This window comes from Triturus cristatus, chromosome 7 (genome assembly GCF_964204655.1).
Source record: "Triturus cristatus chromosome 7, aTriCri1.1, whole genome shotgun sequence".
Classification (NCBI taxonomy): Eukaryota; Metazoa; Chordata; class Amphibia; order Caudata; family Salamandridae; genus Triturus; species Triturus cristatus.
In genome coordinates, this window is record NC_140590.1 from 940,253,465 (window position 1) to 940,266,256 (window position 12,792).

The 12,792-nt window shown below is 42.2% G+C and overlaps 1 protein-coding gene across 1 annotated transcript in view; it reads left to right on the top strand.

Annotated features, from left to right (window-relative positions):
• The window catches only part of LOC146810884 (A disintegrin and metalloproteinase with thrombospondin motifs 2-like), a 1,551,661-nt gene that overhangs the window by 825,999 nt on the left and 712,870 nt on the right, over nt 1–12,792 (top strand). Inside the window, exon 8 of the mRNA XM_085617927.1 lies at nt 3,166–3,309. Within this exon, the coding sequence (XP_085474053.1) occupies nt 3,166–3,309 (144 nt within the window). The remainder of the gene's footprint in view (nt 1–3,165; nt 3,310–12,792) is intronic.

Below are 12,792 nucleotides of genomic sequence, written 5' to 3' on the forward strand. Positions count from 1 at the left end.
CTTGTAAAATAATTACTGGGATTTGCTAGGCAGAGACCACATGGTTAAGTTTATTTATTTTCACATTAAAACCAACAGACTTGTTTTACTAAGGATCAACTGTGGTGACAAAGGCAATAGCCCTCTTGTTTCACTATGTGGATGACTTGACAAAGCCTATAGTCTTAATCTTTTTGATTATGAAAATCCTCATGTTTTGCAATAGGTTCGTATAGAAGTGTTGCGGACTTTCAAGATGAAAGCCTACTGGGGGTTAAAATTGCCAAATGGTATCTCACAGATAACAGGAGAGGCTATATTCACATGGTTCCCTGCCCCCTGTAATATTTTTTTAAGGAACGTGGTTTACAGCCAGGTTGATCTACAAGACTCGTAAAGGATTGGTTTCAACTTTAATTGCAACTGAAATATTGTAAATATTTGGCATTTTGCATATAGTATTAAGTTGTGTGTCACTAAAAATAATGCATTTGTTTGAAATTAATTTATTGTGTTTTATTTTTGTTTTCTGCTCAGTTCTAGGTTTCTAGCCAAGTTCCACATTGAGATCTATTTGATAAATGCACTAGGAATGGGATTTACATTGTGAACCTGCTGATAAATGCAAAATGAAAGGGTTTTACATTGATAACTCTGTGACAACTGCAATAGGAAACATGTCCAGTTATGAATTCCTTGATGAACACCGTAGGCAAGTGCTGTACATTGTGCAACACTAAGAGAGCTTGTGATATGTACCTCAACTTTGGTGATGCTAGAGTGAGCTCATTTTCATTGTGTATATGTGTAAGTTTATGTTTAGTATTTAGTTGTGTGAGAATTAAAGAACATTTTCTTTTAAAAAAAATATAAACAGTGGTCATCAATTTATTAAGAATTATTTTGCACCTTATGGAGTTCTTCAACATGTATTTAAAACCATCAAGGCTAGTTGTACAAAATGATTTAGCAGTTTCAAACCCCGAGAATCACTAAATTCCAGGGTTTGTCACCTCCAAATGACTGTTTTTTATGTTCCAAATCCATTTTGCACTTTAGGAAAAAATTTCAAGATCACAAAATGGGTTTATAAGTGATTACCATTTTGCAATTTGGAAGGGGTGTGTTTTGGACATTTAAAACTGTGAATCTGTAGCATATACATCAATGGTTTGCAACCAAAATTCTGGTTGTAAACCACTGATCAGTTACTGGCTTCCAAGTTGGGGGGAGGGAGGGGGTAACTGATTGGCAAAGGAAAAAGTGTCCTCTTTGAAAATCAGGGTGAGTAAGCAGCGGTTCAGAGGACCACCACCTGCTCTCACTGAAGTTTTCCAAAATGTAAAACTGTTTTTTTTTATTTTAAAGCAGACCAACTCATTCACGTAACTGGGGTTGCTTTAATAATGGTCTCCATTTTGGAATGCAATCACAAAGTTGGTGGTCACCATTCCTGTGAATGTAGCTAATGGATATTAATTATGCAGGCCGATCTCTGGCCTCTGCGATTCATTATTTTATGAACCAGCCTATTAGTACATAGGTCAATTCTTAAACGAATGTTTAACAATTTGCAACTGCTTTGTGCAACCACTATTATAGTACATTTTAGCTGCTTTCATTATTTCAGCTTTACTTTTTGAACTATGCTGCTAATATTTAATCACTAATTTAACAAAATGGTGGTAACTCTGACTTTCGCCTTTAACTTCAGGAATGTTTTACTTCTGTCTGTTTAATTATTATTAACCTTTCTAAATTGAATGATATAAAACTGAGGTGTTGGTTCTAGGAACTCTTTTTAAACTTGAACCTCCATTTGGTAGTCATTGGCTCCCGGACCTCATTCAGCTCCTGCTACAATAACCATAAATGTTGGTGTTATATCAACTCGGTAATTACCTTCAGCTCACATGTCAACAAGATTTCTGGTCTGTTACTTCCTTATGAAGAGCTTAGTGAAAATATTTCCTTTCATTTGAGGTGAAGCAAGAATGTTAGTGATCCATACAACCTTCTCATCTGGTTTGGATTCTAAGAATGCTAACATACTTGGCTTACCTTCATATATCAGTCGCTTTCAGATTATGAACAACGCAACAGCCACGCCTGCTGCTTTTTACCTCAGAGGCCTAGTGCTAAATACCAGTTAGTCTTCTTCCACAGGTTAATAGCAAATAAACTGATCTTGCTTAATAAACTTTGCATAGTGCACAACGCCCTGCTTCAGCTCTCGGATTCAGCCTCATGGGTCCTCTCACATGCATTCTTGGTTCTGTGCATATTTCATTTCACCAGAGCAGGCAGACACTTGGTTCTCACTCCTCTTACCAATACACAAGAGGAAAATGGCACCGCCCACTTGAATGCAGGGTGAGTGGTGTAGGGAGCAGCACTTTAAAGCAGGACCTACTGAATTTGCCAATGCTTGTTTTTTTGGTTAGGTGGTGAATTTGTTAGTTTTCAACTTGTACAGGGCCTTTGCTGATGTCTGAAATCAGAGGCTTGCAGGCCTGTGCATTGTCGTTTATGATTGAAGCGGCCACTGATGTAATTGAACTTCTTGCAGGGGTGGGTGAAATTAGCGAAATTAGTTTCACATAATTACACAAAGTTTTAGGAAAATACACACAAATATGCAGTATGCAAATCCATCTATTTTAGGACAGAGTGCTTCCTTCCATCAATGATGTGAGTATGCACGTCACACTAAAACAAGCGTACAAAAAACGCAACTGACACTCGCGCTCTGGCTAATCGTGTTGTTCATGCTCTCCCAAGCTATAGTTTTCTAGCAAACGGTGGCGTAATTATGTGGCAAAGCATAATTTCGGGAATCTAGGGCAACGCAAAATTCCGAAAATGATGGTGTAATATGATTTTCAATCGAACATAATGTTATTTTATCACTTGTTATCCTTCAGTTTTCAAATGAGGTTCCCCCCATATTTCGCAGTGCGCCGACTTAACACTTTCCCTTTTCCTTTTTGGATCTGATAAATGGGCAGTTTTGCTCTTTCCGTCAGTGATTTAAGAGTTCTCCTGCTGTTTAGAGCATTTTGCTGTGCCTGACCTGCGTTCTTACGCATACCATGCATAAAGTAGATCTAAATAAGATGTAAACAAGAGAAAGTGTGGTAGACTTTGCCTTCCAGACCCTTACCGAGCCTTGTTTCCTCTTCCTAGTTTAGGCATGGAGCACGACGGCCAGGGCAATAGGTGCGGAGATGAAGTGAGAATGGGCAGCATCATGGCGCCTCTGGTGCAGGCGGCGTTCCATCGCTTCCACTGGTCCCGGTGCAGTCAGCAGGAGCTCAACAGATACCTGCAGTGAGTAACATCAGTTCCTAACTCTTCTTATCATAGGCGGATTATAAACCTGTCAAAATATCATGTTATGCTAGGTACTCAAAGATAAATTGTGATTTGTAGTCATTGTGATACTTTTGTAGTGCTTAAACTGTTACAGAATAACAATTTGCTGACCTTGAGCGCTTGCATGAGAGTCAGAGAAAAAATATACTGATAGAAAATGTAACAAAAGTTTCCTTTTCTAGATTCAGCCTCACTGGACATGTAGTATCATTCCTTCTTCTCCTTCCGTCCGTTTGCCACATTGTTAAAACACTTTTGTGTCATCACTCAGATGGCATGGCCTCTGCATCCTTTTCATAGGGTTAAGCGGCTTTGCAGTCCTGATATATTGGTGAGGCTTTATGTGTCTCCTGGTCCCCCTACCCACTTTAGGGATTTTTATAATCTCATCTTTTCATATTATACTGTTCCATGCTTTGTCGAATGCTTGGTTTTCTACTTTGCAACACTAAACAATAATTCAGAGCCTGAACTACTATTCTACATTACAGCCCTCTGCAGGGTCCTGGGGTCAGATGCAATAATGCATTTAAGGTCGCAAATGGTGCAATTCACAAAAGCACAGCATGTGTGACCGCAAAATGACATTTAACAATTACTAAACCCTTTAAGCAATTAAGAAAAGCTTTTCTGAATCACAAAAGGGATTTTGCAACTCGTTCCGTATCACAAGCAAGAGACTGTGAAAGGGGCGTCCCTTCCTAATTAGAAATAGCAACTGGATATACAATTACATGTAATTGCAATTGTGCTTGCAAATCATTGAAATGTTACTGACTTCTCAGAGGAGGTGGTTACAGATTCGCAGAGGGCAAGCTGTCCCCGTTGGATGACTTTCCCTTTGGAAATCATGTTGAACAGCCTCAGAGGAAGCAGGCCGTGGTCCCTGGGACCATTGCCTCCTGCTCCCCCCATTGCCGTACACCAGTCCCTCTAAGGAAGATGGGCTGCTTTACAGTAAAATGTTTCTCGTTTGGGCATGTAAACACAGGAATGCTGATATGCTGTTCCTAATAGGTCTGTTTGTAGCCAATCACAAGGGGTTGCAAATAGTGACCTGCCTAGTTAATATTCACTATGCAGGTCATTGTTTCAGGAACTCTCTCTAGTAGAAAGGGCCCTCAGTGTCATCTGAAAATGGTCAAATCCAGTTCCAATGTGATTGGCCGATGTTCCTGAAAAGTTCCAGGTTGTACACTGATCCCTTTTGCTTCCTACCCATCACCTATTCTTCATTGGACCATTCTCTGTTCCGCTTCAACACAATTAGGGCAACCCAATAGTCCCCCAGGAATCTGGGTAAAACCCTATATGCACAGAGAAAGCTCCTGAAGGAATAATTTAATGTATATTTGAGAAAAGGTTTGGGCTTTTTGATTGAATCTGGCGTTTGCAGTCCGGTGATTATTCCCCATTCACAGCCTTGTAATCACATGGATACAATATTTGTGCCCTTTACAGCTTTTAGCTCATTCTACTTATAGGAATTTTATCCACGTGCTCCATCATGTGTCATAATGTAGGATTTTCTACCAGTGGGGTAACAAAACTTGAGAGGGTCCATTTGCAAAGTACACAGAGGAAGCCCCCCTTCCTGGCTCACCACCTAACACGTTTACTGAGAGGCCTCCCTGGAGCTTGGGAACCCCTCCTACATCGCGGTGCTGCGGGGGCTTATGTTATGCCACTGTTTCCTACTGGATTATTAGTTAAAAAGGGTCAGCTATTTTAGCCGTATGTCACATAGTCCTGAAATTAGCCTGAAATGCAGTTGACCTAAACATCAAGGATTTCACATTGGCCTCAAATCACTTTACATTGCTTTCTTAATCATGGAGATGCAGATAGATTTTGATGGGCACTTTACATAGGACCAAGTAGAATCACACTGATCCTTACACTAATATATGTATGGACTTTGAATACAAGAATTGGGTGGCATATATTAGTTTGTGCAATTGTTTTGACCCTATGTACAGATACACTATTATTGTACCTGATTTTGTATTGAAAAAGCACTAGCTGTCAAAATACATTTTAATAGTTGTTGTAAACCTGCTATAAAGCATGCCACTTCAAAAACATATATATCCTTTATTGATGAATGTTGCACTTGAGCTCCACCCATTTAATCAACCATGATTTTTTCCTTTTGATCCTCTGGTTTTTGGACTAAGCATGTTTACAGTTAGTGTCTGTCTTTTAAGAAAAAGCTTCTTCTAAAGCTCAGCTAGGGTAAGGGGCCTGGGGCTTGTTACACATAAACACAGGGGCACATGCCTGTGTGCACGTGTGTAGGCTCTGTGTGGGCGACTACTGTTGTGCACATTCCAGTAGTTTGGCACTGGTAGCCAGGTGCAGAAGGAATTCTGCATGGATTGGTGCTGACCTTGGGAAGGCCTTATAATATTAGTAGGATTAATAGCTAGGTCAGTAGTGTTTACTGGAAAATACGTAGTGATTCACATATAGTTGAAAACTGCCTAAAAGTACAATTTTATTTCACTTAGGCCCACAGAGTCCAGCAGGATGTAAAACTGGGGTAAATCATGCGTGCCAAGTTTTTATATGCTGTTTTCAACACACCACATATATTTTTTATGGGACGTCAAGATGTCATATTTCTCTGGCTCATCTCATAATCACATTACAGGCCTTTATGCAACCTGCTGAGACAAGTTAATTACTCTGTTCCTGAGCAGGGGCCTCCCCCCACAAAAAGGAGCTATTATCAGTGATTGGCCCAGTTCCTGGGAGAGGAAAGGGGCATGAAAAAACGTTGACACTAACAATTAACTTGTCACACTACACCCGGGGTGGGATACCCAAAGCTCACTGAAAAAGAAGGAATGAAGCCCAGACATCTGTAGCCACCAAAGAAGGGGCTCGTCTTTGAAGTTTTGGTAGGAAGAGATCTGGCTGTGATGTCTGCTAGGAGTGCAGCTGAGGCCCTCAGAGAAGCTCTGTTCATAGAGAACTTGATTGAGACATTTTGGAGTGTCCCTGAATGCTATGCAGAAGGGTTTGGACAGGGATGGATGGATGATGTGGCATCTTAACATTGTCCAGGGGTGCCTTGCCTCTTGACCTTTCCACCTCTGTTAAAAATGCTTACACAAGGAAGAGACAGAGGAGAAATCTGAGAGCGACAAACGTGGAAGAATGACCAGCTGGAAAGAGAAGCCACCTGATGCCCTGCCAAGATGACATCAGGACTAGGATGAGTCTCTCCAGGGCCAGTAGCATGACCCCTTAATGCCCCCTGTGCACCAGTTGGGTTAAGAACTGGACTCCAGTGCCACCTTAGGAGCCCTCCAAGAATAAGGGGCAGGGAGTGCGGGTTGAGGAGTACTTTGCTAGCTGGTAGCAAAGGGGCTATTCAAGATGCCTACTAAACATAAGAGGGCCTATGTAAAACAGACATGGAAGAGGCAGGACCAGGGGAAAGAGACTATAAACACTGCCAACTCCTCATCATAAAATTGGTATGACCCTTAGTAATTAATAGAATATTCTTGAGCCAAGACATTCACAGTAAACCCATTTATTACTAAAATTATTTTTTTCTTTATTCAACTCTCATTTTTTTATCTCATACAATATAAGTACATTATTATGTTTTCTCATTAGTAATTCACATCACAACCAAGTTTCACAAAAAATTGTGCAGAAAGTTCGAAACATTCATACTACAATTAATCATACTTCATTCTAACTCATTTTCACCACAAACCATTAAAAACAATATGACTTGTGGAACCCGACCATACCCTTACATACAGGATGAAATGCCACGTAACCTTTGAGTAAAAATATGCTACAATAGTTTAAATTTTCTTGAAAAACAATTCAAAAGTAAATAAAATAGCACAATATTGGCTGTTCCAATTATTTCATCATAGCTATTACTTCATCATAGGTATAGAAATCTCTTCTTTTGGTTCACAGTCAGTTTTTTGTGGTGCTGACATGCGTTTCGGTGAGACACCGAAGTATGGAGCACCTTCTTCTGGGCACTAAAGAACAAACCAAACAATATAAGGACATGTGGAAGACGGGGACTGTTCACAGTATGTCTGGAATGTCTGTAATAAGTTGCAGAAAAATGTAGTCGGAGAAAAGACTACTGCCTAGAATGATTGCCAAGCTATAGCAAGGAACTCAAGGGCGTCCAAGTCGGGCCACTCACGGAATGATGTCCTCTAGGTGGGGTTGAACTAGTAAGTCATATGGCCCTTTGTCTCTAGAGAGGGGCCAAACGGTGTCCACTGGACGAACTCATACAACTGGGCCTACTCCCAGACTTTACAGAGATCAAAAGTCCTTAGCTGGCAAATGGATGATGCAACTGTGTAGAAAAGTCAGTCTCCTCCAGTGATTCACAGGTAAGGGTCCAGGCTGATACTCTGCACTCCTCATACGAATGCAAGATGCCCCCACCAGCAGTAGAGGAGCACAAGGAGCTAGGCAGAGGAGAAGGCTGGTTCAGGGAGCCAGTAAAGCAGCTCCCTACAGAGTGCTCACTTTTAGAGGACAGGAGGCCCATTGAAAATGCCCATGGTTGCTAGCCATGGGCACCAGGTGCAAAATTTACCCCAGAAGACAAAAACATACTCAATGGGGCCCAAGATATGCTTGTTTAAAGATTTCACCTTCGAAGATAAAGAATGGACAATGTAGCTCGCGTCTACCCCTGGGGGTTAGCTAGGGGCTGGGGTCGTTGCATCTTTATATACTTGAATGGCTGGGGGAGTGGGTGTGCATGGAGACCCTTCCCCTGACTCTAGATTGCCCACCCGGGGGCCAATGCAACATCATAAGCAACCCTGCCGGGTTGATCTATGAATTTGTGTTCCAGGGAGACTAACACAGAAGAAAACCTGATCTACCATTTGGCCTTCCACCACACTCTCAATATGCTACCCGACTGGCCAGAGCCCTAGGAGTGATGTGGGCTGCCTCCGCTCTAAGCCTATGACTGGGGTTGGCAGAGGGTGAGAGTGAAGAGATGTGTTTTCCGCACTCGCAAACACTGGGGGAGTCGATGGATGACAACAAGGCCTTGCGCTCAGCAATACGGCGAGCGCAAGGCATTGCTGAGTGCAAGGCAAGTGGTTCTCTTTTTTTAAATTTAACTTTACCTCGTCATTGTCTGTCAACCCACCCCTCCACCCCACTGCTCTTACCTGTACGGGCCGCTCCTGCTTTGTAATACATATAAATCACCCCTAGGGTAGGCCCTAAATAGCCCATAGGTTAGTGTGCAGTTTATTTAGAAAGTTGAATATGTACTTTTAGGTTTCACATGTCCTGGTAGTGAAAAACTCTTAAATTCGTTTTTCGCTAAAGCAAGGACAGCCTCTCCCTTAGGATAACATTGGGTTACCTTATTACATTTAACCCTATATGTGCCCATTGTAAATCATTCAACGCCAAGCCATTTAATGGCTTTTTGGAGTGCTTTGCTTTAACGTGCTATAGTTTGTGTAATTGTGAATATAATGTTAGGAAACTATATACTTTAGTTTTCAGTACCCCCTGTACTACCAATTTATATATAAAACATACATTCATAAATGTCCCTGAAGTCACATGGCACAATTCAATATGGCCTGGGGGTGACTGAGAACATGATCTCATTGGTATGGTAATACAAAAATAGTGTTTTCTGAAAGTAGATGCACAGAAATCTTTATTATTCTTTTTTTTTTTTTTATAATAATAATACTTTATTGCGTGATTTGAAAAAAAAACCATTGCAAGTACCAAATTAAAATGACAAGAAATTTTTCATTTAAAAGAGACTAAATTGGTCCTGTGAACTGAGGGATAAAATGTTATGCCTGCCAGGACGTTATGGCGACAGAGGATTGCTAACGGGGGATCCCTCACAAAGTTTTTTTTCAGCGTAGGCCATGAACCTTACCAGGGCACAGTTTAGTTTGATGTTCTTGGGATCAAAGCAAGCCAACACTGCTTCTCTGCAAGTTCTGATCTTTCTTGTGTTCCAGTGATGTTTGAGAAGGGACCGTCTATTGGTCAGTAGTTTTGGGCATAGACATATGATGTGTATAATGTCTTCTTTTTGGTCCCCACAGAGTCGGCAGAGAACGCTTCCACGTTCTTTTTTCCATTTAGGCAAATGCACCAACAAGTTAATGACTCCCAGTCTCAATTTTAGGAAACTTAATTTTGTGCGTACAGAAAAGGGCACGGTTAGATACTGTTGTGAGGTCGACAAGGCGTATGATTGCAGCGTCAGCCACCCGTGACTTCTTTTGGCTAGACGAGCCTTGTCTTCAACTATTGAGAGATGTTTTGTGCGTTTTTTCGCTAGCCGTTTAAATTCCTTCTGGGTTATGTGCATATTCCAGAGATCATTTAGACCTAAGGTGATTAGGCCTTTTGCCAGGTAGTTGTATCCGGCTTGCCATTTACCTGTGTCAAGACTAGCCCACAGGTGGATGCCTAGACTTCCCTCCTTAGATGACCGTAGCTTGTGACAGCACACGATGAAACTCATAGCTCTTGCAAGTGTTTGCTGGCAGGTTCCAAATTCAAGCCTGATTTGTGCCGGAGATGTTTGAGGAGGTAACGAGAACACTAATCTGTAGATCTTTGAGATTATTTTTTCCAGTTGGCAGCAGTCTAGTCCTTTGAGGACTTCGCTGCCATAGGTTAGGGTAGGAATGATTTTCGCCTGGGCGACCTGTAGTGTGGGTGCAAGAGTTGGACCTCGTAGTTTCTTTTGAATTGAGCCAATTGCAAAGGCGAGTGCAGCACCCTTCTTTTTCTGTTCTTCTAATTGAGATTTGTATTTGTCATTGTTGTTGAATGTGACTCCAAGGTACTTGTGGCAGCTGGATTCGACTATGCTTTCCCTGTTCAGGGTCCAGGACTGGTTCTTGGCTTTCCCTGGACGAACCACCAGAATTTTGGTCTTTTTGTTGTTGATCACAAGATCGTTCTTTTTTGAATATTCGAGAGTGGCGACCAGGAGCCTTTGCATTCCGATCTTTGTTTTGCTCAGCAGAACCACGTCGTCGGCATATAAAAGGTTTGACAACAGGAGGCCGGTTACTTTAGGGGTGTGGGAATTTACCTTATTTAAGGCTTCTGGAAGATCGGATAAAAATAAATTGAAAAGTGTCGGGGCCAGGACACAGCCCTGTTTTAATCCTTTTCCCGTTGGAATTGGGCCGGATAGTTTAGAGCCGTCTCCGACCTTAATCCTGACCCATGTGTCCTGATGTAAAAGTTGTAGGGCTCTTAGGAGGTTGGCTGGAATGTTGAGACTGGACGACTTCTTCCAGAGCATTGATCTGTTCACGTTGTCAAAGGCCGCTTGAAAGTCAATGAAACCCATAAACAGTGAGCAGGAGCTGGACTTTGTTTGGTCAATCAGACAGGAGAGGGTCATAAGATTGACAGATGTACCTGTGTTTTTTGTAAACCCAGTCTGATTCGGTGGGATAACAAAATTGTCATCCGCCCAGTCCCTAAGTGAATTGAGCAAAACTCCCGCAAAGTACTTAGCTTCATTGTCGATGAGGGCGATGAGGCGATAGTTCCTCGGTGATTGTTTATCCCCACCCTTAAAGATTGGTAGAAGAATGGATCCCCGCCAGGAAGGCGGTATGATGTTATTCAGCCAAATTGCATTGAATAAAGTACTTAGCTTCCCAGCCCAGAAGGATATGTCGTCCTTGAACAGGGCTTGAGGGATGCCTCCTGGGCCTGGAGCCCCATCCTTCCGGCCCTTTTTTATCAGTTTTTCAATCACTGCCTTCTCGATTGTTGTAGTTTCTATGCCGCTTTGGGGCGGGCTGCTCTCTTTTGTTGTTTTCATTTTGGATTCGTCATTCCGGCATACTCTCATTTGCGTGTTGGTTGTGTTCGAAGCGTGTGCCCAATCGGCTTCTTCATTTGCCGCTTTGTGTTTGATTTGCGGCCTCTGATTTAGGATGATGGCATCCTGGTTGTTAAAATGGAGGTGGAGAAACGCTGCCCATTCGGATTCTAAGATGCCTGATGAAGCAACATTAGATGCACGCCCGGAAGCGTTGTTAATTGTCCTCCAAAACCTTGCAGAATTGTTCGTTTTGATGTCATGCTGCAATTTCACCCAGAACGAGTTCCATTGGTTACTGCGCAGCTCTCTTTTAGCTTTCTTTAAGTGGCTGGGGGCCGCTCTCAGTTTTGTTAGTTTTGTTGGATCAGTTGGATCGCTTTTTAGCGCTCGCCAGATTTGGTTCATGGATCTTGTTGCGGCTTGTATTTCGCGATTCGAGTTGGGCGTCTGCTTCAGCCCATTTTGGGTCGCAGGTTTCACAGGTTGAGCATGATTTTTAGAAAGGTCAGTTGCAAATGTTGACCAGTTGGAGATTGTGTCATCCGGGCGTCTATTATGGTGCTCGATAAGTCCTTTGGCGTCTCTTGCTACTTGTTGCAGGTTATTGAAGGAACATTTGATTCGTTTTAAGTTGATGGTAAAACTCTCAGATGACAGTGCCCTTCCTTCTTCAAGTTGCATGACCCTGGTCCTCATTGATATCACTTGGGGACAGTGGTCACTTTCGGTTCTGCTCCCTAGACTGAAGTCTGTTATTTGTTGGAAAAGAGAGAGGGAAGCGAATGTATAGTCTATTAGTGAGGTGCCTTTTTTCGATATATAGGAGAAGCGAGGAGGCTTGTCTGAGGGAAAGCGACCATTAAGTGTTCTGAGGCCCAAGTTTTCGAGATAGCCTTGGAGGGATCGTCCCTTTGGATCATTCTTATGCCTTCCTGGGTAGACCAACGATGGTATCTCCCAAATGCTATCGTGCGATTTGGTGACCTCGTTTTTCTCTAAGTCTGACATTAGCCACATGTTAAAGTCACCTGTTAATAAGATTTCTGGATCGGAGGGTCCTGTTTTCACTCTAACTATTTTCGCAGTCACTTCGTCAAAGAAGGAGTGCCTTGATGCTGTTGTTGGACGGACGTAAGCGTTCATTAAGATCAAGATCTGGCGTTGTCCATTTCTAGGGCAATAAGAAATTCCCACCCATTGGAGACCATATGATGAACCCAAAAGATCCCAAGAGTCAACTGTGTTTTTTATTGATATGTAAATTGCAAGGCCGCCGCTTCCTCTTCCCAGCCGGTTCAATTTTTGGGCTGAAATGTGGTGAGTTTTGAAACCTTCTATATGGTGCGGTTCGTAAAGCCATGTCTCTTGTAGTAGTAGTATGTCAAATTCCTGAAAGTAGGAAATTGTAGCGTTGTCATCAAGTTTGCTTGTTAGTCCATTGATGTTCCATGAACAAATTCTTAGAGGGGGCGAAACATGGCGGTGATCCATGTTGGTCTGTCATCGTAGAAGACGAGTTGTGTTCAGTGTGCCAGCCAACCATGACCATGTTGAAACCTCTTCAAAATCCCTGGATGATGAGGAAC